Source organism: Sycon ciliatum, chromosome 8, assembly GCF_964019385.1.
Source record: "Sycon ciliatum chromosome 8, ocSycCili1.1, whole genome shotgun sequence".
Taxonomy (NCBI): Eukaryota; Metazoa; Porifera; class Calcarea; order Leucosolenida; family Sycettidae; genus Sycon; species Sycon ciliatum.
In genome coordinates, this window is record NC_088650.1 from 15,393,235 (window position 1) to 15,418,528 (window position 25,294).

Consider the following 25,294-nt stretch of genomic DNA (forward strand, 5'->3'; position numbering starts at 1 on the left):
CTTCTGGATCCGGTTGCATTTGACTGGTACCATTTAGAGCAGGATTGGCCGGAACAAAATGTGTTTGATTCGTTTGCTCTGGTTTCGGAGTGTTAATCGGTATGCAAAGGCTGTCCAGGAGTCACTACGTTTCCTGTTCAATTTGATGCTGGTGGCCATGCAGCAGCGTGTTCATTCTGTGCTGCATGTCGGTATGTTTGCTCTTTGAAGGCCGGACCACCATTTGCTTGCGGCGTCCACACCAATGGTCACAATGACTACGTTGACATGGGAGCGTTCCATCCCGGCTTTGTTTCTAGCTACGAAGTCTGGGTCAAGGCCGATTTCGTACAGAATTACAGAGAGGTAATGTCCAACATATCGCCAAGCTCTGTTGACCATGTTTAGTCATGCACATAATGTTATCAGTGTAAAACTGTGTTCAGTTCAATCCCAAACTATGGTTTGCTGCGTGAATGTCTTGGCTTCACACAGGATGATCCGTAGAGGCGAATGCCAGCAGTCTGCACAGCGGCCTTTGAAATGTGGTATGTCTGGTGCAAAAGGCACTCGGCAGCCTGGCGTGCTCTTCATGTTATGCCTCATAGCACACTCCTGTTTTGAAAAATTAATTTATTGCCATTGTGGTGGTGTGGTTATGGGTGTGATGATATCGGTACCCTCTCTCTCTGCTGCTCTCCAGACAATCATTGGCAACATGGACTCGTGCAGAGATTCTGCTATTATCATCAGCAATGGAAATTTCGGAATGGCCTACAAACCGACCAATGGAGGATGCACTACGCAGACGCGCTCGAATAAGCAGGCCACCGTAGGGCAATGGCACCATCTGGTCTTGACCATGGATGGCTCGTATGCACGCCTTTATGTCAATGGCAGCAAGGCAAGTACCCATTATTGTAAGCTGTCTTGTGATATGGATAAGCCCACGCTCATGGACAGGTGGGTGTGAAGCAAAGGACATGGAGGTAGACATACTGCAGGACTCTAGCCAAACATCATTGCATGGTATCCACACTAAGCTGATCATTTCCGGTACATGTATATCAAACCGGTTCTTCTTCATTCTTGCAGGACGCTAAAGGGAGATTCGTGATAGGAGAGTTTAATTTTAATTTTATTTCTTTTCAAAAGTTGTTGGATCTTAACACAGGACCCTCAGGTTTTGCCTCAATGCACCTGGTCGTACTATTCAGGCAGGTTAACCCTTTACCGGCAAGTTACTTTTGTATGTGAAATCCATAACATTTAGAAGGATGCCAATAACTCACAACGAGGCCACATTTTGTATATGCAAGTTATGTTTTTATTGGAAGTCTAGTACTACTTCTTGACCAAGAAAAAATTTATTTTCTCATACCACACACATACGCTGCTAAATTGGCACCTCTACGTCTAAACACGGAAATTGTACACATGCAAATCGTCAGAGTTCCGACATTGACATGATACTTATTATTATTATTATTATTATTTGGAAAGGATTAGGAGAACTTCAAATTCAAAGGATCAGTCGGGGAAGTGAACTGCCTGAAAAGAGAAAAAAAACGCCAGACCCACCAGGACTCGAACCTGGGACCCTGCTTGTCATGAGCAATGCTCTAACCACTGAGCTATGGGACCAGGCTGAACCTAGAAGGCGCTGACAAGTCTTTCACTCCAAAGGCAGCTCACAACACGTGCCACACATACTGATGGCACTTGGGTCTTTTCCCTCCCCCAGGGGACCAACCACGGTCAGTTTCTGGAAACTACCAGAGGTGAAAGAAAGTGATTAAATTTGGAAAGGATTGGGAGAACTTAAAATTCAAAGGATCAGTCGGGGAAGTGAACTGCCTGAAAAGAGAAAAAAAATGCCAGACCCACCAGGACTCGAACCTGGGACCCTGCTTGTCATGAGCAATGCTCTAACCACTGAGCTATGGGACCAGGCTGAACCTAGAAGGCGCTGACAAGTATTTCACTCCAAAGGCAGCTCACAACACGTGCCACACATACTGATGGCACTTGGGTTTTTTCCCTCCCCCAGACTTGTCAGCGCCTTCTAGGTTCAGCCTGGTCCCATAGCTCAGTGGTTAGAGCATTGCTCATGACAAGCAGGGTCCCAGGTTCGAGTCCTGGTGGGTCTGGCGTTTTTTTTCTCTTTTCAGGCAGTTCACTTCCCCGACTGATCCTTTGAATTTGAAGTTCTCCCAATCCTTTCCAAATTAGTATTATTATTATTATTTATTCTTCTTTTACTAGGGAATTCCCAACAGGCGTCAGCGCCTTTTTACAGGGAACCCTAGGAATAATTTGATGGATGAGCGAAATTCAGCTGGTGAACTAGACATGCGGCAAGTGGGTGGAAGTGTATTCCACCTGGCAGCGCCCAAATAAGAAATTGCACTAAAGCCATGTCGGGTGTTAGCGGGGGGCAGAACAAGAGCAGCAGAGACTTGGCCACGGGTGGTGGCTGCAGTGCGAGCACCATGGGCGTGCAAGGTAAAGCGGTCTCGCAGAAGAGGACAAGCAACTGCCCAAACAAGTCGACTTCGGAGCGGAAACAAACGCCATAGCCATCACAAACTGCAGTGGCCATGCCTCGCTCGCAAATGAGAGCAGCATCGCCCCAGAATTGCTGTCGGAAAGCTCCGTACGGTCGCACGCACGCCACGCTGCGCTGCCGTCACTCAGGTACGTAGATAATCGATGGCCTAAATTCCGTCTCTGGGAGACTGTCGACACGGGGATCGCTCTCCATGGCTTCCCCACCATAAGCACCATCAGCTTCTTCCAGGTACATCACGACGACATCGTCTTCAGCGGCTGGCGCTCCCCATATTTGTGTTAGAATTTACTTGGCGTGCGCCCCGCTCCGTAATTTGAAATTCGCTTGCATCGGCGGCTGTAACGAAGTATTTATCTATCTGTCGTCGGTCACAGAGCGAATGACTGCTAGGTCCTCGTCGGAGAAGTCATCCGAGGATGATAGGAACTCACTGCGCAAGAGAAAATGCACCTGACGATGTTTTGACGGAGGCGGACGGCATTGTCGGCGCGCGTGTATTTCCGTAAGTTTTCGATCGCGCAGTTCTCAATGAAATCAAATGGGACACGCGTGGATCTCTTCAGCTACCGATAGGATCGTACCTTGGCTGTGTGAGGGCCACGGGAAATCCCCGTGGGCTGATGCTTTCCGTCATGCCAGGCATGGTTTTGTATGCATGTCGAATGCGTCAACGTTGACGCATTCAAGTATGGTGCTGCCGGTAAAGGGTTAACAGCCCCAACTGTAAGTCCCGGGTCTTACCATCCAGGCAGGGGCCCAGCCCCAACTGTAAGTCCCGGGTCTTACCATCCAGGTAGGGGCCCATCCCCAACTGTAAGTCCTGCAAGCCACCCCACTGATAACTAATTTTGCTCTGTTACCAGATCCTGGAACAACGCTCATTGGTTAAGTACCAGCCATCCGCTAGAGCCATGTACATCGGAGGTGAGGTGTGGTGCTGGCCGAAGTGCAATGCTTTCGAAGGAACTGTCAAGAACGCTCGCGTCTATCAAGGCGTTCTTTCCTCCACTGCCATTGCAGCAGGTGCTGCCAATAGGCCATTCAATGTTGACGTAAGTAGATAATGTGAATGATGAACGGTTATATGTCTACGTCTCTGGTGTGTCATGCTCGTGTCCACGCATTCTAACCACTCGCCACTCTGTGACATTACATTCTTCTCCTCAATGGTTGTTCTGTGCTCCTTCATAGGATGCCGTGCAAAAGGAGAATATGGTTGGATACTGGGAGTTTGGAAACGATGCCCCTTTGAATCTTCCTGGAGGCTGCCAGGGACAAGATCACAAAGGTCAAGACTGGATCATCACCAAGGACAAAACAGTAGTCACAGGAGTTCATTGCAATGTCCGCGACTTCATCGTCAAGTCTGGTAAGTATTACGAGTACCACTGGCAGCTTACTAACTTCCGTACATAGGGAGTTTATAGCAGGTGCACGGTTTTTAAAGTTGTGCGCACAACCTGACATAGGCAGTGATGCCAAACCGTCCGATCTTTCGGACAGTGCCCGATTTTTGAAGGCTTGCCCGAAAACTGGTCCGAAAATGGATACGTCCGAACAGCTTAGCATGTCAGGGGTCAATACTTTCCCGTGCAACTGAACGCACAAATCACGGTGCAAGTTTTTTCTAACAAGGCTAGCGCTTTTATACAACTTCCCTTCTTAATCCAAGACAGTCTCTTTACTGCGATTCAAATCATATTTACATTACACCAAATTTCCGGGCCTGGCCCAACATCAGGGTAATAGATGACAAAAACATCCATTGCATAGGTACTTATTGAACTGCATATATGAAGGCAACATCTAATGACAGGAAGAAAGTTAAAGGGGAACTGTCACCAAAACATTTCTTTGTCTTATCTTGTAGTTCTTTGGCTCCTGATCACGATGGTGTTATCCGTTTTTCTCTGCGATGGCTGGAAGTGGGTGAAAACTTGAAAAGAAGGTGCCTAAAATTGTCCCGAAGTACCGAGTGACGTCACGCCGGACTTGACCTCCACGCGTACATTCGTCGTCAAAAACGAAGTCCAGCCCGTGTGCTGGTCGATCGAGCTAGCTGTTCCAATGTACGGCGTACGTGTGCCTTTTGAACTGTAACACAGATGGGTACGTCGTACCGAAGGAGAATGCCAAAGAGGCAGAGACCCACGTGCAGCTACACAGCCAAATTAAAATAAAAAGCAGCTGAGCTTTCACCTGTTTGACTTCTTCCGCGAGGATCTAAGTTTTATTTTGTGAGCACGGAAGTACGTCGTTGTTTTGAACTTTTCGTGTGAGGAACAACACGATGATGAGTGCGTATGCAGAAAACAGTACTCCTCCGGCCGGCGATAACACCACCAACCCGAGCCCCAAAGGAACGCAATGTAGGTACGTGAAGGCGATTCATCTGGCGATGTTGCTGAAGATGCAGATAACAAACTCCAACGTCTTTCATTTCAGAGCCGGGTGGGCAACACCGCCACCTTCGGCTTCGATACAACGACATTATTTTCAAGCACGAGGTATGTGTGTCACACTAACAGCAAACAAACATCCTTCCACTCCTTCGTAATCACAAATAAAACAAAGAGCTGGAGCTTCGTGGAGGAAGTACCAGTGCGACAAACTGCTGTCGGCTTTTGTTTATTTTGTCCCTTTTTGGCGTTCTCATTGTGTACAACGTACACATCGAGTGTCCGAGTTCAGAAGGCAAGCGTGCACCGTACATCGAACAGTTGGCTCGATCAACCAGCACACGGGCTGGACTTCGTTTTTGACGATGAATGTACGCGTGGAGGTCAAGTCCGGCGTGACGTCACTCGGTACTTCGGGACAATTTTGGGGACCTTCTTTTCAAGTTTTCACCCACTTCCAGTCATTGCTCAAAGGCCTCTTTTACGGGGAAACAGAATACAATTGACAGTGGCATGGCGAATGATTAGAACACAACACCAAAAAATGAAAACAATTGTATGTGTGAAAAAACGCGAAAAAACGCGAAAAAACAAACAAACATAAAACACCAAAAAAAACCAGGAAAATACAAGGGCAATGTCCGGCCCACCATCGTCTCCAAAACCTCACAGCCGGCCCTCCGAGATTGCCAACTCTCGCAATGCATTCACAGGACGGTGATATGACGATCGGGCACCGCGGATGCACATGATCGCCGGCCACAACAATGCAAACGCCAGTCGACACCGGACATATGTCATTGTCTCGGCATACAACTTCGTGTCCCACTCGAAATGAGGCCACACAGGCGCTTGAAAAATCTGGAGCACTCTGGCGCGCAACAACCGGCCGTGGTGAAAACTAGTGGAGTAAATGTCCTACGGTCCACAGTGATGATGCGCTCAGCATACTGCAGCTTCTTCTTCTTCTCATGCTCCGCCAACAGTTTGTCAAGAGGTTTGGTGGCATAGGACGGAGCATCGGGATGAAAAACCCGGACATCCAGGAAAGCATTCTGTGCCCTGGTTCACAGCCCTCGAGCCCAGCTATCAGCGCGAGCATCGTTGGCGGTGTTAGTTGAGGCTGCCAGAAACACCTCTCCCGAAACCGGAGCAAGCTGAGGCTCGACAGCGACATCCGAGCAAACCTCAGTAAATAAGTCGGCAAGAATATCGCGAACTTCATTGTGCCGAATGGTGGGGAAACCACCAGTAGGGCAACACATGGCATGGGCCGGACTAAACGGTTGGCCACAAGAGCAGGTAGTAGGCACATCAACCAATGCCAAGTCATACCGCAACGCCACCGCATGCCTGAAATCTCCCTTCGACAGATGATATCCGTGTTCTCTGATAGGCAGTGTGTTGAGCCAGCTAGAGACACCTCGGGAGGACAAATGCTCCAAACGACGCACCATATCCGCCGACGCCGACTGCCGCAGCTGGCGGAACTCAGCCTCACTTGTTGTGCCGAGTTGTCTGGCAAAATCCTTCTTGGCTGTCTTCCAGTCATTGCAGAGAAAAACGAATAACACCATCGTGATCAGGACCCAAAGAACTACAAGATAAGACAAAGAAAATTTTTGGCGACAGTTCCCCTTTAACACATTGGTGTGAGTATGTGAGATGAAGAACTGGGAGGAACTTGTATGTACAGTGTATGCACTGTAGTTGTTGCGTTGTCCCCTACATGTGTAAGCCTGTTTGTGTCAGTGCTTGGTCCGCAGGCTGGATGTAGGTGCTATTCTACACCGTGTACGTGTACTTGTAATGCCGTGGTCATGACTTGTTGTGGACAATGCATCACTTTGTCTTCGCAAATGGATATTCTGGCATGCCTGATGATGGGCCAGGCCCGAAAATTTGGTGTAGTATAAATTGGATTTGATTCGCAGTGAAGAAACCGTTTTTGTTAAGAAGTGAAGTATTATAAATGTGTAAGTGGCTGCGTTGAAGTCTGCGGACAAGATGAAAAGGCTAGCGCTGCGCTGGGATAGTGCAAAGTAACACGCCTGGACCACCAGCCCACATGCTTTCGCTCGTAAATAGTGCAATGATGATCTCATTCTGGCAATTGTGGTCATCGACGACAAGTGTTGATGGTGCCATGTTCTGAGGATTGCTTGAAGAATGTGGTAGGTGAAAGGGTGTCAGATTTCGGACGAAAAATAGTTGCAACGGCTGCATACATAGGGCAACTTTCCTCTTTGTGGCTGTCTCTCCCTGTGTAGGTGTGACTGCTATTGTCAGATGGTGGGCGCCTTTCTCAAACAACACAGCCTCAAGTAATACTGGTGGCTCATATGGTAGCCTTGAAGTGTACGCTAAGGTAAGATGGCGGCTCCTCCAATTCTGCATCATTGAGCGTGTCTATCGCGAGTGTTTGTAACAGTGATCGGGACTGACTCTTCACCGCCACACTGCATATTGCTCATGGGTTGTGGCATGTACGTGTTTCTACTGTCGGTGCTTTTCTTCAAATGAATTCTGTACCCAACTGCCATTGCTGCTGCTGCTGCTGTTATCCTGGCTGTCACTGCCTTCAATGCCTCTGACGAAAGTCTTGATGACGAGAAACTAGTGAGACTAGTATCGAAGTGAGTCCTGCTTGTGAGCGGGTGGATTCTTCCAATCGTGCTGTTGTTGTTGTTGTAGTTGTTGTTGTTGTTGTTGTTGTTGTTGTTGTTGTTGTTGTTGTTGTTGTTGTTGTTGTTGTTGTTGTTGTTGTTGTTGTTGTTGTTGTTGTTGTTGTTGTTGTTGTTGTTGTTGTTGTTGTTGTTGTTGTTGTTGTTGTTGTTGTTGTTGTTGTTGTTGTTGTTGTTGTTGTTGTTGTTGTTGTTGTTGTTGTTGTTGTTGGTGGTGGTGGTGGTGGTGGTGGTGGTGGTGGTGTTGGTGTTGGTGTTGGTGTTGGTGTTGGTGTTGGTGTTGGTGTTGGTGTTGGTGTTGGTGTTGGTGTTGGTGTTGGTGTTGGTGTTGTTGGTGTTGTTGGTGTTGTTGGTGTTGTTGGTGCTGTTGGTGCTGTTGGTGCTGTTGGTGCTGTTGGTGCTGTTGGTGTTGTTGGTGTTGTTGGTGTTGTTGGTGTTGTTGGTGTTGTTGGTGTTGTTGGTGTTGTTGGTGTTGTTGGTGTTGTTGGTGTTGTTGGTGTTGTTGGTGTTGTTGGTGTTGTTGGTGTTGTTGGTGTTGTTGGTGTTGGTGTTGGTGTTGGTGTTGGTGTTGGTGTTGGTGTTGTTGTTGTTGTTGTTGTTGTTGTTGTTGTTGTTGTTGTTTTCTTGTTGTTTTCTTGTTGTTTTCTTGTTGTTTTCTTGTTGTTTTTGTTGTCGTCGTCGGCGTCGTTGTTGATATTGTTTTTGTTGTCGTCATTGCCGTCATCGTCGTTGCCGTCGTCGTAATCGTCGTCGTTGTGCTTGTCGTTGTCTTACTCAGAATATCTACATTGATGGAAGTGTTAGTGCGTGGGGTGCTGGTATGACTGGTGGTCCATCTCCAACCAAGGTCCGTCAATCCGGATACCAAGGATTCTCAACTAAAGGTATGCACATATTAACCCTAGCACTGTACCAGGTCGGAGAGTGAAAATAGGCACCGTGAACGAAGCAGACCCGCATTCTCTTTACAGCCCTGTACAGTAGTGCTGCAGCTACAGATGAATAGCCCCATGGAGGTGTTACATTCACCAGGTGGAATCTCCCTTTCCACCAGTGTACAGTGGCCCCTTCACAACCTTGCAGGTACTCCACAGCATGCACCAGCATGTTTGAATCTGTGTGGCATTCCCATCACTTACTTGGATGCGCTGGAGAAGGAAATTGGCGAAGATATCTTGAGTAAAACTCGGATAATGAGCCAATAGTGATTATGTAAAGAGAAAAGGACCTATAAGTTACCACAGTATGCACTTTGAAACTCTGATGTTGAGCCAATAGTAAATGTAGAAGAGAAAAGGACATATGGATACGAGTTAAGAGAACTCTCCATCACTGTAACCAGATACTATATACAGTCTCAGTGTCTCAATACTCTGTCAGTTTTGTGCCTAGTTGTTGCACTTTCTGACTGTATATAGTATCTGGTTACAGCGATGGAGAGTTACTCTTAACTCGTATCCATATGTCCGTTTCCTTTCTACAGTATGCACTGTTGGTCATAACTCATAACTTATAGGTCCCTTTCTCTTGACAAATCTTTTGTAAACGTAATATCCTCACCTTGCGTATGAATAGTCGCATGGCCCGACATTACTCGGAGATGCAGTGCAGTGGTAGCCGGGGAAAGTTGAAACAGCGCCGGGTACAGCATTTCTTTGTTGCGCCGGAGCTGCCCTTGGTAGAAGATGGTCTGATCATCTTCAACCACACTAATCTTTTTGAAAGATTGCAGACGTAGATTTTAAGAATGTCTTTTTCCGATACACAACCCTGGCTGCATGTCTCTGCTACGCCAAGCAGTGGCTATAGGGCCGCATTGTGTGCTGTCAGGCTCCTCATCCGAAATGATGCTATGATTCTAAACGGCTGTGCTCACAACTCCTTCTCTTTGCCGCTGTGGCAGGAATCGGAGGAACCTCTGCTAATGCCAAGGCAGGTGGAGGTGGTGCTGGGCCAGGAGACCCCTCTTCTAGGTCGTTTGGCAAGAGTGGTGCCGGAGGTGGATACGGAACGAAAGGGTATGTACAGTCAGGGAGGGGACAACTAGGCTGATTATGGGCATGGAAATAATGACCACAATCATGACATTACAGTAAAACCTGTCAAGGCGACCACTCGGATAAGGCGACCACCTGTCCCAGAAGACCACTGCAACCAGGGTCCAAGGATGCTATTTCCAGTCAAATGACCCTGGATAAGGAGACCACCTGGTAACAGAGACCGTGTTTTGAAGGTCCCTTGAGCAGTCGTCTTAGACAGGTTTCACTCTATGTTGACCCAGCGCAGCGGGAGTGTATAAATTAATTTCACGGTTCGCGTGAGACTCGGGCTGGAAGCCGGGCTTTCCGCATCCGTAGGAACGCCACCACCCTTCAAGGATCAAGGCGCAGATGCAGCACCTAAAGCGGTGGGAGGTGAGTAGATCAGCTCACCAGCAAGTGGTCAAAGATCAAAAATCCCATTCACTGCATCCATGTTTTCCTCGTGCCAGGCCACGAGTTCCCAATTAACTGTGGGTCGCATCACGGCTGGAAAAAATCCTTCCGCTTCCAAGCAGGGCTTGAACCTGGTACCCTCTGTTTCTCAATCATGATCTTAGACCATCACGTGTATAGAGAGCATTCGATTGTAATGGGATAGGACACACTTCACCCATATATCGAAGACAAGATGGCCTCATTGCACATATATTTGCAAGATTTAGTGATGGCAGACAGGTGGCGATAACCTCATATGGATGAAAAGTAACTGTCACATGTGATTATCGCATCACAAATCATCAAACTGAGAAATACAATGAAGGGGAGCATTGGAAACTGATACATGTAATGGTACTTGTCGCTCATACATTCTTGAAGTAGAGCTTCATAAGGACAGTGGAGGTGGCAGAATTATGAGTCGCCCCTCTCTTTCGCCTCTCCTCTTTCTCTAACTACCTCTCAGTCTATCTACAAGATAAATTGCTAACTACATGTACCTGAAAAGTGCTCAATATCATTAGGGCTGAGCTAAATGATACAAATTCACCATGCAATTGGAAACTTGGTATCAATCTATCTACACCTTGCCTAGGTTTGCTGCAAAGAGTGCTCTGATGTACAAGAGCAGACCTTCCAAAGGCTAAACAACAGAAACGAAAGTGTTTTTTTCCATATCCATCTATTTTGCTATCCATCTATCTATCTTTCTATCTACCTCTCTGTCTCTTCTATCTTTCTACTTCGAAGTATCTATTTACAAAGGAGGAATTTTGGCAATTGCCGGCAAAGTGCTCAATGCACCAAGTGCAGAGCGTTTCACACGAAGAAAGAGAAAAGAGGTCCAGTTTGGATTTGTTGTAACTCAGAGGGTCATGCCACTGCACAGTCAAGGCCAGTTATAGCTGCATGTCATGCTACTGCACAGTCAAGGCCAGTTATAGCTGCATGTCATGCCACTGCACAGTCAAGGCCAGTTATAGCTGCATGAAAAATGTCCGACGCATTACCAATACCAACAACAATTGAGTTCTCACAGCGACTACAAACCAGCCACAACCCTCTGCCAAGACATGTAACTGCCGTAACGCCGCACAGTGCCCCCTTGATGGTGATTGCCCGTCGAGATCAATAGGGTACCAGGCAACAGTAAATGACGACAGAGAGTACACCGGACTCACCGAGCCTCCCTTCAAGGACCGGTGAAAGCGCTTCCGCCACGAACGGCATCAGAACAAGACTGAACTGTCAAATCATGTGTGGAACCTGAAGCGTGCGGGGACGCCATTCTCTCTCGGTGGCATGTTCACACAAGAACACAGGCGTATTCTAACAAGTCGAAAAGGTGCAACCTTTGCAGAATCGAGAAGCGTACTATTAACAGTGCCAAGAACCCGAAGAGTCTAAACAAAAGAAGTAAACTGGTGTCAAAATGCCGCCATGAAAACAAATATTACATTTAAAACACGTCACACCTGGCGTGACATAGTGAAACAAGTAGTCGCCAGTCGCAGTTGCCGCGCAAGGACAGTACCCGGCACAGTCATGACTGGTTTGGCATACATCAGTGCTAACATTATACTTATCCCTCACATCATCCACAACGTCTGTGTGATAATGGCGTTCATTCATGAATCGCGTAGAGCAATGTCAATTTAACTTAAGCACCAAGTATCACGCATGATTGTATTCATGATCATTAGTCTCAGGTTTTAGTATCAGTCGTCTGATGATTGCAGTATCATGGAATTTTGAGATACGACAAATCCACTGGACCTCTTTCTCCCTTTTTGTTTCTATCTATTTATCTATCTGTGTCTATCTCTCTGTCAATTTATCTATCTATCTATCTACCTACGAGCCTCTCAATCCATCCATCCATCCACCCACCCTTCCATCCATCCACCCATCTACCCTTCCATCCATCCATCCATCCACCCATCCACCCATCCGTCCATCCGTCCACCCATCCATCCATCCATCCACCCACCCATCCATCCATCCATCCATCCACCCATCTATCCACCCATCCACCCACCCATCCATCCATCCATCCATCCATCCATCCATCCATCCATCCACCCATCCATCCACCCATCCATCCACCCATCCATCCATCCATCCACCCATCCATCCATCCACCCATCCATCCACCCATCCATTCACCCATCCACCCTTCCATCCATCCACCCTTCCATCCATCCACCCTTCCATCCATCCACCCTTCCATCCATCCATCCATCCATCCACCCATCTATTCACCCATCTATTCACCCATCCATCCACCCACCCATCCATCCATCCATCCACCCACCCATCCATCCATCCACCCACACATCCATCCATCCATCCATCCATCCATCCACCCATCCATCCACCCATCCATCCACCCATCCATCCACCCATCCACCCATCCATCCATCCATCCATCCATCCATCCATCCATCCATCCACCCTTCCATCCATCCATCCACCGTCCATCCACCCATCTGTTCACCCACCCATCCACCCACCCATCCATCCATCCACCCATCCACCCACCCATCCATCCATCCATCCATCCATCCACCCACCCATCCATCCATCCAACTATCGCTTTATGCATCTATTTCTTTATGTATGTCTCTCTCTCTCTCTCTCTCTCTCTCTCTCTCTCTCTCTCTCTCTCTCTCTCTCTCTCTCTCTCTCTCTCTCTCTCTCTCTCTCTCTCTCCTTTGCCTATGCGGATAACAGAGCCGATGGTGTCCTCAAACGAGGTGGTGGAACTGCTGGCCGGGGTGGCAACGTATACGGCACCAAGGAGTTGACTACTCTGCTCCTAGGCAGCGGTGGAGGCAGCGGAGGCAATGACAATGCGCTCAACGACAACCCAAGGGGAGGCTATGGTGGCCGCGGCGGCGGAGCCATTCGTCTGGACGCCCGCGAGCGACTGGTCATCAAGGGCAACGTGAATGCACAAGGTCAACCAGGCCAGGGTGACAGCCAATCCAGGTAAGCTGACACGCTGGGAAGTTCCCATCACATTTTTTCAAGCTGTATTTGTGTACTGCTAGAGTTTTGCAATTGTATAAAATTTTGCATTCGTTCAACATTTCCTGGCTCGTCAAACGAATGCCAATTATGAATAAAAAAATGTGAAACGAGGGGTGATGGTCAAGCACGGCTAACTATCCAAACGGGACAAAAAATGTAGAAGGTACGTATTTGGATTTCGAGAATAGAAAATAATCCGAGGTTAAGTTAAAAGATGTCTTGTGTCAGTACTTTCAAGGGGTATTGTCTTTGGCCTACTCAATGTAACCTTAGACTGATCCCTGTTTATATTTGATCTTTTCTTAAATGCTTTAAGTCCTGTAAACAATGTTTGTGCGAATTGAATGCGGCATCATCACAATCTGACAGGGGTACTCAAGGCCTGAATACTGTGTTAACGTGCATGATTTATGGAGTCCATGACCGTAACATTTGGTGCAGCATAGGTGCCCAAGCCGAGCTAAGGGTATTATGGTTCACACAATACTCAATACTCAACAGAGAACATTCATGGTAATCACTTTCAGAACGAAACAAGAAGAAGAACGACAACCGAAGACCAAGCACAGAAACTATGCATGCACGCACTGTACGCAGCATGTCGAAGTCAATAAAATAATAATGACTTCCAAAGTACAGATACCACAAAGGGAACCTATGCAATGTACTTGTAGTTATGTAATGGATGGTGTTGCAGCCCGACACACGAGCTAGAATGAAACAGCGGGGTGGAGATGTATGATGCAGTTGATCAGCCATCTAGACAGCTTGCTGGTGCTGTCAGTTTTGTGCACCTCACACCATTTATACCATTGCTGTTCAGGGCCGGATTCGGAGATCTCTATTTAGGCGGTTTAACCATAATTCAATAGCAGGGATGAATTTTCTGTCATTTTTTTGCATAGCAGTTTTCGCGACGCAAACGCCAAAATGCGTAGCAGTCCTTGATTTTTGATTAGCACTTTTTCTTCCACGAAGACCGACTAAAATTTCTCAGTCCACGGAGGGAGGACTCGTGCTGTCTGCATAGCTGGCAGAAAATTAGCGTCACCGCTGCACCTGTAGCTTTCTCAGAACCAAGCCATTTCTTCTGGACATCGACCTCTGCCACCCACTTCTCAAAGGTACCCTGTCGTACAGACATGTTGGAGGCAGAACCAAACTAGACAAAAACTACAGCTTGGGCAATTGTCAGAGAGAAGGACGAACGTGATTCCAAAAGTTCCTCACGACCAGAAAGACCGACTGGCTACAAGCAGAAAGCTATAATATCACGAAAAGAGGTAAGTGAACCAGAAAGAAGAAAACAAACAACAAGACCTCCGCCGGGATCGTGGAGGAAAGATGATGCTTGTCAGTACGGAAAGTACATGTACATGAACTGAACTTACTTACTGAATGAAACTTGAAAGCCGCGCAAAGTGGTACGTGTACTACGGTGTAGTTCAAGTAGGACACCAGTACAGTCAGTATCTGCACGCGGAGCCCAGCCAGAGTTCACAGGTACATGACTTGTACTAGAAATCACACCTTCCCGAGAAAAAAGCGGGGTCCGTGCACTGTACAGGTGTAGTGAGTGTACGACATAGTCACAGCATCACTTTTACTGACTGCGCGAGCTAGTATGCAGTGCCGTTTATGCATCGCAGTTTCCTGCGAGTCGCTGTGATTTTTGAGTCGCACTCGATCGATTTTGAATCGCAAACTGCGATGCGATACCGGATAAATTCATCCCTGAATAGCCAAAAATATGTGTATAGAATCAGAATAAAAGGGGGTTTGTCGACTGACAACTGCTTTTTTTAGTTGCTATTCACTCTTTAGATGAAAATTCTTTTATTAATGTCGAAAAAATATTGACGTTTCGGGCCAGTCACCCATCGTCAGAACAATGTACAAGAACATGAACAACAGTCAACAGTGCAGCATCAATGTACTGCATGTATAGTAGATCTAACGTTACAAGTCATGTACTTCTGAAGTACCACAGTACATTTTAATTTACTTATTTATTTATTTCTGCACCTTGTGGCATGTCAAGACAGCCAATTGAGTTGAGGAGAGGGTGTTTTTTTGTGCAGACATGAAATTCTCGATTTTTCTCGGGAGTACATTTTGCAAAAATTTAGGAGGTTCCGTGTAACCCCCGGAACTCCTTCCGGTTTTTATCTGGCGTTGTCTCCATGACTCCTCTAACATCAGCATGTTGTTCGCTAACTTTTTCAGCCGCAGTAATTCCACTCAAACTCGTGGTGGGCACAGCAATTTACTGATTGTCCCAGCCAGCCCAACTGCATATCTTGCCAAACGTGTTACCTATGCTGGGACCATCTTATGGAACCAGCTCCCCGCTGCGGTCAGGCAAGAAAGAAAACGCAATCGCTTTAAGTCAATGGCTCTTGCCTTTTTGCTTACCAGATAAATAAGCCTTTTTACAAATACTGTATGCACTGCTCTTTGCGTTATTTCCTCCCTACGCAAGTCGCAACTCCTGTTTTGAGTTGTTTTTCTTCTCTCTTATTCTTTCCCTACTAGTTGCTGTTACACTCACTGATCCGCTAGGCTTATGCACAGATATACAGCATTCCCTCACTAGTGGGACCATTGTTATTAGGCTAGGGCCTGTTTTGGACTTCCCACTCTAAATAAAGAATACAAACAAACAAACAACTCCCCCCCCCACCTGGATCCGCCACTGCTGTTGTTGTGTGCCTCCAGCATTGTATATCATTACTATTGTCGCCCTGATTGTTGTGTTTGGCCAGGTGCAACACCTGTCCGTCAAGGGGTGGTGGAGCTACACAGTGTACGTGGGGATGCAGCGGCAGACAGACCAAAGCCTGCTGGGACTGGTCGGGCCCTGGAGGCGGCGGCAGCGGTGGCAGCATCTACCTGCGCGGCGAGACTGTGCACGTTGGCGACTGGAAGGTGAACGCCAAGGGAGGCCGCGGTGGGTATGGCGCCCGGCAGTGCGGCGGCGACGGTGGCGACGGACGTATCCGCATTGACTACGCCTATCTGCAAGGAATGACCTCACCGACGCCATACGTATACAAGCATGTTGAGCAGTTCAAGGTGCGTCCCACATGGTGTCAGTGCTGAGCGGCAAACGTACTGTAAAACCGGCAATTTTCGGTGGTGCAATATTTTCAGTATTTCCCAAAATCAACGGTTCGGTAGCGCAAACATTTCGGTAAACCAGTTTTCCGTATTGCAGTCGGCATGCATGCACATTATATTATCAGTGCTTTTTTTTAGGTAAAAGTTACCTGGATTAAAGTTACCGAAAATAAAACTCCACCGAAATTTTCCGGTTTTACAGTAGCCTGTGCTTGCAGCTCATACTTGCTAGTTAGTCACATGTATGTTCCGGTTGTTGATACTGTGCAAATCTCAGAAGTCTTCCTTTCACCAGAGTTCATAAAGCCATGCGTATATGGTACTACGCAGCCATGTTTCTTGTTAGATTCTGTATTAAGTTGGACATGGTGTACCGCGTTAAAAAGAGGCAAAATGCAGGCTTATCCGATAGGTAGAGGCTCTCCCCCCCCCCTTCCCTCCCCCCTTCCCCCTTCCCTCCCCCTTCCCCCTTCCCTCCCCCTCACTTGCCCCCTTCCCCCCCCCCCCTCCTCCTCCCCCTCCCTGTCTGGCCAATAGGATAGATGCTAGTAGGCAAGACAGGACAGAGCTGTCTATACACAGGACTGAGGTTTCTCTCACAGGCATGGACGTGGGAAATCCGTTGCTTGCAGTAACACAATATTGCAAAGTAGTCTAGTGAGACTGGATGTCGTTCCTGGGGGGGTACCGGGGTGATATCACCAAGCACTGGATGAGTTTGTTTGCAGTGTAGATGACAGCTGCACTGAAATCACGCGCCTTGATGCGTTTGCACTGCCTGAACAGAACCTGGCTCTCAGCGCTATCGGAACGTCTGGAAAGCAGGTGTTTGTCTACCGTGGATGCTACGAAGATTCTTCCACTCGTCTTCTGCCATACGCAGCCAACAAAGGTGGAAGCAGTGCTGCTGGGCGTACCATGACACCAGCCCTCTGCATCAACTTGTGCAAGTACGTAGAATGTCAATAACCGCGATGGTCTCGGCTAACGTTGGCCATTCCTAATGCCGCATCCTTAGCCTGCTATACAGGCATCTGGATGTGTTACCCCCTCCCCCCCCCCTTGCATTTTACCATAGTATACCTGTCTCTGTATTGAAAACCTGGCCAAATTTCTAACTCCCTATTCTTTGGCTTTTCTAGCCTCAAATGTGGCAATGAAGAATTGCATGGGTCACCCAATACAAGATGATGCACTGTTGTTTTCACTCCACTGCACCTGCTAGTATGCGTACGAGACGCCAAAAATTTGGAGTCCAGTTTTTCCGATGAATATCCAACCGTAGGCACTGATAGAGGCGAAATCCTGATCTGGGACTAGCTGACCAAGTGCATTACCGCATGACTTTCTGCTTCTGCCTGCTCTCTGCCCCAGGGCTCAGGGATACAAGTTCGCCGGCATCCAGAATCACTATGAGTGCTTCTGTGGCAACAACGTCGATGCCTTCCCAAGAAAAGCCGACGGGTAAGTGTAGACATGTAGGATTGCCGCCATGCTGAAATTCTGCTGGTGATTCGAGATGAGGGCTGAACTTGATTTATAGACTAGGACACAACCATACTTTTAAAGTATATTATATCGCATGGTTGCGAGGGCCTTATGGCATATTATTACCCCGAGAGATTAGCTCGAGGGCTGTAGGCCCGGGCTAACCTCGAGGGGCAATAATATTAGGGGTGAAGCGATTATGCCGAATACTTGAAATAGAAATCGTTACAAGCTAACGAATCGATTATTCGAAAAGTTTCGATTACTCGATTATGCATACAGTATACAATACACGTGTGCCTGGTCGACTGTAGATCGACCGGCGATGTGCGAGAAACAAATTCTTCCCCTCAGGATCAATTTTCAAATTCTAAATATTTGCATTGTTTGGCTTCCAATACTGCTTTCATCAGTGGAAGAAATAATCGAAAAATAACCGATAACTAGGCCCCGGCAGATAATGCTAGCATTATATTGAGCATAATTAGCACTTTCTGGAGACTGTGCTAGCATACGGTAATCCGGCAAATTTTGCCGAAAACTAGCATACTCTTGCGACAACTAGCATATTCGGAAAGTAGTGGACATCGTGCAACTGCATTGTAAATAAAAGGGGGTTTGTCAACTGACATCCGCTCTATTTAGTTGCAATTCACTCTTGGCGCATGCGCTGGATGAAATTCTTTTATTAGTGATGTCGAAAAAATTATTGACGTTTCGGGCCATCGTCAGAACCTGACGCATCATCAGTGCTATTTTGGAGCAGAATGCGAGCATATTCGAAAGCAGAATCCATCAAATTCTCGAGCATTATCCGCCGGGGCCTACCGATAACCGATTGATAACCATCACTGAAATAAACCATTTTTTGCGGGAAAATATACTTTTTTGTAGGCAATATCGCATAATATTAGCTGTGATTCCGTTACAACGGCGAGAACAATGCTTCTAAAAGAAGTTGTACAGTCCTAGAATTTTGTTGATGTGGGGAATTTTTGTTTTGGGTGGGCTAGGAGCATGGAGAAGAAGGTCTATGATGGTGTATTAAAAATTGATCGAGTCTGTGTGTGCTATTGATTGGAAAAATGGCGGAACACTCCCACGCGGCCTGGGCTTGAGGATTCCTGAACGCCTCTTGCCGAATTGCTTCACATTGTGATCCTGCCGTTGAAAGCCCTGTCTTACCACCCTTCATCTCATTCTGACTAGTGGCAGGCTTACAGCGAACCAGGAGATGTATAAATAAATTTGATTGTGTGGCCAGCTTTCTGTGATAGTACGGCATGGTACATGTACGGGATAGCGCACCGGGCATGGCGCATCACGTGATGCTGGCCCTACCACACACACACACACACACACACACACACACACACACACACACACACACACACACACACACACACACACACACACACACACACACACACACACACACACACACACACACACACACACACACACACACACACACACACACACACACACACACACACACACACACACACACACACACACACACACACACACACACACACACACACACACACACACACACACACACACACACACACACACACACACACACACACACACACACACACACACACACACACACACACACACACACACACACACACACACACACACACACACACACACACACACACACACACACACACACACACACACACACACACACACACACACACACACACACACACACACACACACACACACACACACACACACACACACACACACACACACACACACACACACACACACACACACACACACACACACACACACACACACACACACGCACACGCTGACATACGAAACAAAGCGGTGTGGACCCTGGCTAGCGCCTGGCGCTACTAAAGTAGCGTACTGTGCATAGCTTCGGGAACAAACACCTGTTGTTGTTGACATACTGTCTAGCTCCTAACTGAGGACTTCTCAATTCAGACGCGATACCATGAACGTAGGTGGGTAGTCAATTTTCTGCAGCATGCAGTGATTAGCACAGATTTCAGAATGGACGTGTTTTTCAATCCTCTTTGTTATCTCAGCGACTGCAACCGCAAGTGCAACGGCGATGCCGACCAGATCTGCGGAGGAGGCTGGAGAATGTCCGTGTACGGACCAGTGCCCGACAGCACCGCTCACGTTGCCTGGAACGCCAGCCAGCAGTGCACGCCATGGTGCCGTGTGGGCTGGCTGGCCAAGACTAGCTCAGCGGCTGGTCGTGTAAGTTACACCGCTGTCAATGTGTCTGCACTCTTGAGCATCCGTTTTGGGTATTATTGTTCGTGGGGACGAAAAACGGCCGGCACAAATTCGCTTTGCTGGACATTGCACTCTTACGTTCTTCGGCAAAAGGTGTTGTACCTTTTTCGTCAGGGAACGAATATTATTAGGTTGAAGGAATCGGAGAAATATCAGTGAACAATATTGAAGAGAAAAGGACCTATAAGTTAAGAGGGATGACTAAATTTAATAGCTTGCATGCCGTCCTACCGGTCGGATCACAGGCCCTACCGGTAGGACCCAAGAAATTGCGCTGCAAAGGTGCTTTTGGTTGAGAATTTTCTTGTAACAATTGTTAGAGATGAGGTCATTGTAAGGCAAAGTAATAGCACAAAATTTAAGACTATGTCAAGTGCATTGCGTATTTGCAATTTTACCATTTGTCTAAATGGCTGCACAACTCTGTCCAAAGCGAATTTTGACCATGGCACATCGGTCTTGGTGAGGACCTAATGTCTTTCTTAGCCTGCCACGGCAGTGGACTGCGAAATTCCGTACTCCGTTTCCATGGTTGCCATGGGCTGTTGCAGTGGAATTTCACAATATGCCTTGTGCAATCACATCTAAATTTTTGTGAACTCCTTCATTAGCCCCTTGGTAACAGTTTAGGGTGAAGTTTTAGGTCAATATTAGAAGAAAGGCCGTGCAGCATGTCTGTGTATGATGGTCCCACCGGTAGGACCAAGGCCTATGCAAGGTATCACTAACACTACACTCCACCAAAGTGACGGGATGGTGTACAGTCAGATAGTGCAACAACAAGGCACAAAACTGACAGGGATATTGCGACATTCGACGACCTGACACCCAGCTAGCCTGATCCTTCCAAGCCGGAAGGTTGTTGGCTTGCGCTTCGTAGATGTGTTGGAGCTAGGTGTCAGGTCGTCGAATGTCTCAATATCCCTGTCAGTTGTGTGCCTTGTTGTCGCACTATCTGACAGTATATCATCTCGTTACCTTGGTGGAGTGCTAGTCATAACTCGTGACTAACTTATAGGTCCTTTTCTCTTTACATATTACTATTGGCTCTACATCCGAGTTATATTACTAGTAAACAATAGTGAAGGTATCTTTTGAACTGCAGTTTTGTGCGCTTTGCTGCTCTTCTTTGTTGACGTTGGAAGTTGTGTGGAATTTCTGAAGTTGTCTGACGTTCTGCCATATTACACTCTCGTGTTTTTTTCAACAGCCGCTTTATGGCTACTGCAGTGGGCTCAAGTCGATTGTTTCCTTCAACATCCAATGCGACTGCCCGGCTGGAAAGATTGGTCCCAAGTGCGAGAACGATTGTCCGCCGAACAAATACGGAAAGAACTGCGCTTCAACTTGCAAGTGAGTGCCCGTTAATACATAATTAATGAAATGAAACGGTACTTGGTGTGATTGTAGGAACATGGAAGGAAGTGAACTGTGTATGAACTGTAGGCTTTATACTTAGGCTACAGATTCACACAGTCACTCCCCTCCCCCCCCCCTCATCCCTCTCACGCACTCACTCCCCCCCCCCCCACACCCCACTCTCTCTCTCTCTCTCTCTCTCTCTCTCTCTCTCTCTCTCTCTCTCTCTCTCTCTCTCTCTCTCTCTCTCTCTCTCTCTCTCTCTCTCTCTCTCTCTCTCTCGTTCACGATTTTTTGCTACGATGTAGTCTGCTAGTCGTCCTCCATTCTTGTCTGCTGTAATCTTAAATGTATTGTATTGCTGCCTACCCGTGTGGTGACACCAGGTGCAAGAACAAGGCCACCTGCGACATTGCCACTGGAAAATGCGCCTGCGCTCCCGGCTGGAGAGGCACTACGTGCGGCACGCCATGTGCTTCGGGCAGTTTCGGTCCCAGCTGCGCCAACAAGTGCAACTGCAACCTGCTGTGCACGCCTACATCATCGTGAGTACATCATGCGTACAGTAACTCCTACACTGCCGTCTCTCTCTCTCTCTCTCTCTCTCTCTCTCTCTCTCTCTCGCTCTCTCGCTCTCTCCGTGCATGCAGTACAGGGCCGTAGCTCGCATATCGCTGGTGTGGTGACTTTGTATCAGAGCACATCTGTAGTGTGGCGATCATGTACCACTGGCAACCTCACAGCCGCCAGTTTGCCTACTTTACCTATGTAGTACCGCTGACGGTCATTTGCTGGTGTGGGACAGTACTACGCTGACTATACACGAGCTACGCACCTGGGCAGCAATATAGCTTTAATTATGCGTGTATGCTTGTGTGTATTTCTCATTGTCCTGTACATGTCTGGAGTTCCTTTGAAAAGTACCTTTCCATTCATTGTTTTGGTCAAAGAGTCAGTTGAACCAAAGCTCATGGCGTACGAGTGGACGGTATCCGGCCTTGATGTTCTACAAGCCCCTGGCGGCAAGCAAAGTTGCCCGATATCTACTGCACTTGACGGTTAATGCTCGGAACACTCATCCTACAGAGTACACTTGCTCAGTTTAATCTGTTCTCTTGTATGCTGTAATGCCGGAGTTCCAGAGACGGGTTTGTTTAAACATACCCATGCTTCGGTGCATCCAGCATAGGACATAATAATGAATAAGACTTCAGGACTCTCCAGCACTTTGGCCCGTCGTACAATAAAGCTATACCGTGGTCTAATCAGGTATGTCCGTGTTTTCATTTGTGTGTGTGTGTGTGTGTGTGTGTGTGTGTGTGTGTGTGTGTGTGTACATACATGCGCGCGCTTATCGGTGTGCGAGTGTGTGTGTGTGTGTGTGTGTGTGTGTATTTGTGCACACACGTCTGTAAACTTCGTGCCACAGTTGTGACGCTAACCACTCCACCACCTTCGAGGCCGAGTCTGGTATCCTTGGACACTTCAAGCCGGCCCTGCTCACAACCGACTCGAGAGCTAGCGGCGGCAAATATCTTTTGGTCACTTCAAGCAACCAGTGGACTGCATCCAAGGCCCTCACCATTGCTAACTACACATTCTCGGTAAGACCATGATGCGAATACTAGTACATTGATCTTGGCTACACTGGTGATGTGCTGCCGCGGAAAGCTTCAGTAGAGGAGAACAAACATTGACTCTGTGTACTAGCACCTGCAAAACAGCATTATGGGTGAACTGGAACAGAGTGAGAGGTTGTGTGAACAAGGAAGCGCGACCGTGTGTATGGGAGAGGATGCTCAACGTTGCATATGAAAACATATGAGCTGGTGTGTGTTGCCTAATGAGCTAGTGTGTTGTCTCTCTGGCTTGGTCAGAAGCAGAAGGCCAGTTTTTGTCAAAGTACACGTATCGATCAGCCCATTGCACAATGACGAAATAATTTGTACCATACACACGCCGCACGGCCACCTGGGCACGGTCGTGTGGGCGTTGAACAACAGTGCACTGCTGATCCCAGCAAACTCACGTGCATTCCTCATGGAATCTGCATTTGGCAATGTGCAATGGGTTCATTCGGTTCTTCTCTCGGTGGTGTGTCTTACCTCCATTAGGTCACCGTGGCTCAGCAGTATCGCCTGTGGCTGCGAGTGCTGTCACCGGCCACTAACACTGATTCCGTCTGGTACTCGATCAACGGAGGCACCCGCCGTGCATGCTGGGTGGGCCAGAACAGCGGCTTTGTCTGGCGCAGATGCAACACGTTCTTCAACCTGAAGGTCGGCTCGCACAAGCTCAGCCTGTTCAATCGCGAGAAGGGCCTTGGCGTTGACAAGGTACTAGAACATGCTGTTGCCTTCTGCCGAGGCCTGATTTCAATGGAAGTAGCCCTGACGAGACATAGTGGTGTGTTGCTACTTAACTGTTCAATGCCAGTGATAAGGGATGAAAGCCGTACCGATGGAAGCACTTCAGCTTCGGCTGGCTTGGACTGCGAGCGGCTGATTTAGAACGCAAAACATGTGGCAGTATTAAAGGGATGGATTGGACTGCGAACGGCTGGTTTAGAACGCCAAACATGTGGCAGTAGGGGCCGGCTGCGACTGCCAATGCCTGGTTTAGAACACATATCATCCTTTTTTTGTGAATGGACTGCAGCCCGTTCTGGCCTGATTGCCACAATCCCCAATGAGAAACCTGAGCGGGACCACCTCACAATGGACCCTTTTTATCCTGGCAGACACCTAATCTCCATCCTCTGGCTGACACGATAGCTAGTAGGAGGAGTGCTGTTAGATGTAGGCTTGCTGGATGACCTGCTCTGAGTCTGACCTGTAGAAACGTGTCTGCTCTGAGTCTGACCTGTAGAAACGTGTCTGCTCTGAGTCTGACCTGTAGAAACGTGCTGTTGTCCAATGCTGCAGGCCTTCATTGGTACTGACCATCCTGCTGCAACCTGTAACTCCATCAGTGGAAAGTGCACGTAAGTAATTATGTCTCTAATTCCGTTTGGCTTGGCCGAGTAAAATGCACGCTCTACGTCTTCACGTGTCATGCCAACCCACACAACACTCCGAAGTGTAGAAGAATGGAACACATTCGTTTGCGTCTACCAAGCTGGAGATAATGTTCAGATAGAGAAGATGTTCAGAGAAGTCCAACCTCGGACACGCTTAGTAGAAGCTAGCACCAATCTAGTTATGCATGTTTGTGTGTCATGGTACTGCCGTTCATCATAGATGCAACCCCGGTTACCTCGGACCGACCTGTAGCAACGTGTGCGGAAAGGGCAAGTTTGGAGTTGGCTGCACGCACACGTGCGCCTGCAAGAACGACGGCATCTGCTCGCCGCTGGATGGACACTGCACATGCCTGGCTGGCTGGGCTGGAGGTAAGTTCATTATGATGGTTTCATTACCCTGCCAATGGCCAGGCCCGAATATATTTGGTGTAGTATAAATTTGAATCACAGTAAAGAGACCGTTTTTGGAGTTTGGAGTGAAGTTTCAAGTGGCGGCGTGGGAGTTTTCGAAAATTTGATTGAGATATTGTAATTTGCAGCGAAGAGACCGCTTGATTTGAGGATGGTGTGCGTAGGGTTTTTCATGGAATATGATGGTGTTCACTTTCATTATTTGTTTGAGGAAAACGTGTAAATGGGAAAAGATTATTTTGTTGAACGTTTGCTGTGATCTGCAGACTACTGTTTACAGAGACTTACTGGTTGCTCTTCTAACTAATCTTGAGGGTTTTGAGACGAGAGGTCATCGATGTTTAATTTGTGTATGTGTACGTGTGTGCGCGTGCGTGTGCGTGTGTGTGTGTGTGTGTGTGTGTGTGTGTATTTGCCTTGCGTCGCCAACACAGCAATCTGCGACCAGAAGTGCGGTA

At 47.7% G+C, this 25,294-nt stretch overlaps 2 protein-coding genes across 2 annotated transcripts in view; both read left to right on the plus strand.

The window, feature by feature from the left end:
• Positions 1–25,294, plus strand: part of LOC135823805 (uncharacterized) — a 70,034-nt gene that overhangs the window by 11,485 nt on the left and 33,255 nt on the right. The window contains exons 12-30 of the mRNA XM_065336652.1: positions 211–345; positions 683–883; positions 3,415–3,603; positions 3,743–3,920; positions 7,221–7,318; positions 8,413–8,518; positions 9,538–9,652; positions 12,845–13,102; positions 15,910–16,219; positions 17,051–17,214; positions 17,639–17,728; positions 19,828–20,005; positions 21,255–21,397; positions 21,790–21,948; positions 22,833–23,007; positions 23,518–23,739; positions 24,328–24,386; positions 24,643–24,794; positions 25,271–25,294. The exon at positions 25,271–25,294 is cut by the window's right edge and continues 131 nt beyond it. Of these exons, the coding sequence (XP_065192724.1) occupies positions 211–345; positions 683–883; positions 3,415–3,603; positions 3,743–3,920; positions 7,221–7,318; positions 8,413–8,518; positions 9,538–9,652; positions 12,845–13,102; positions 15,910–16,219; positions 17,051–17,214; positions 17,639–17,728; positions 19,828–20,005; positions 21,255–21,397; positions 21,790–21,948; positions 22,833–23,007; positions 23,518–23,739; positions 24,328–24,386; positions 24,643–24,794; positions 25,271–25,294 (2,956 nt within the window). The remainder of the gene's footprint in view (positions 1–210; positions 346–682; positions 884–3,414; positions 3,604–3,742; positions 3,921–7,220; positions 7,319–8,412; positions 8,519–9,537; positions 9,653–12,844; positions 13,103–15,909; positions 16,220–17,050; positions 17,215–17,638; positions 17,729–19,827; positions 20,006–21,254; positions 21,398–21,789; positions 21,949–22,832; positions 23,008–23,517; positions 23,740–24,327; positions 24,387–24,642; positions 24,795–25,270) is intronic.
• Positions 11,729–12,826, plus strand: LOC135822951 (uncharacterized; the record flags this gene model as incomplete). Its single annotated transcript, XM_065335792.1, has 2 exons — positions 11,729–11,750; positions 11,868–12,826. Coding segments are annotated over exons 1-2 (981 nt in total), but the record flags the coding sequence as incomplete, so codon positions are not given.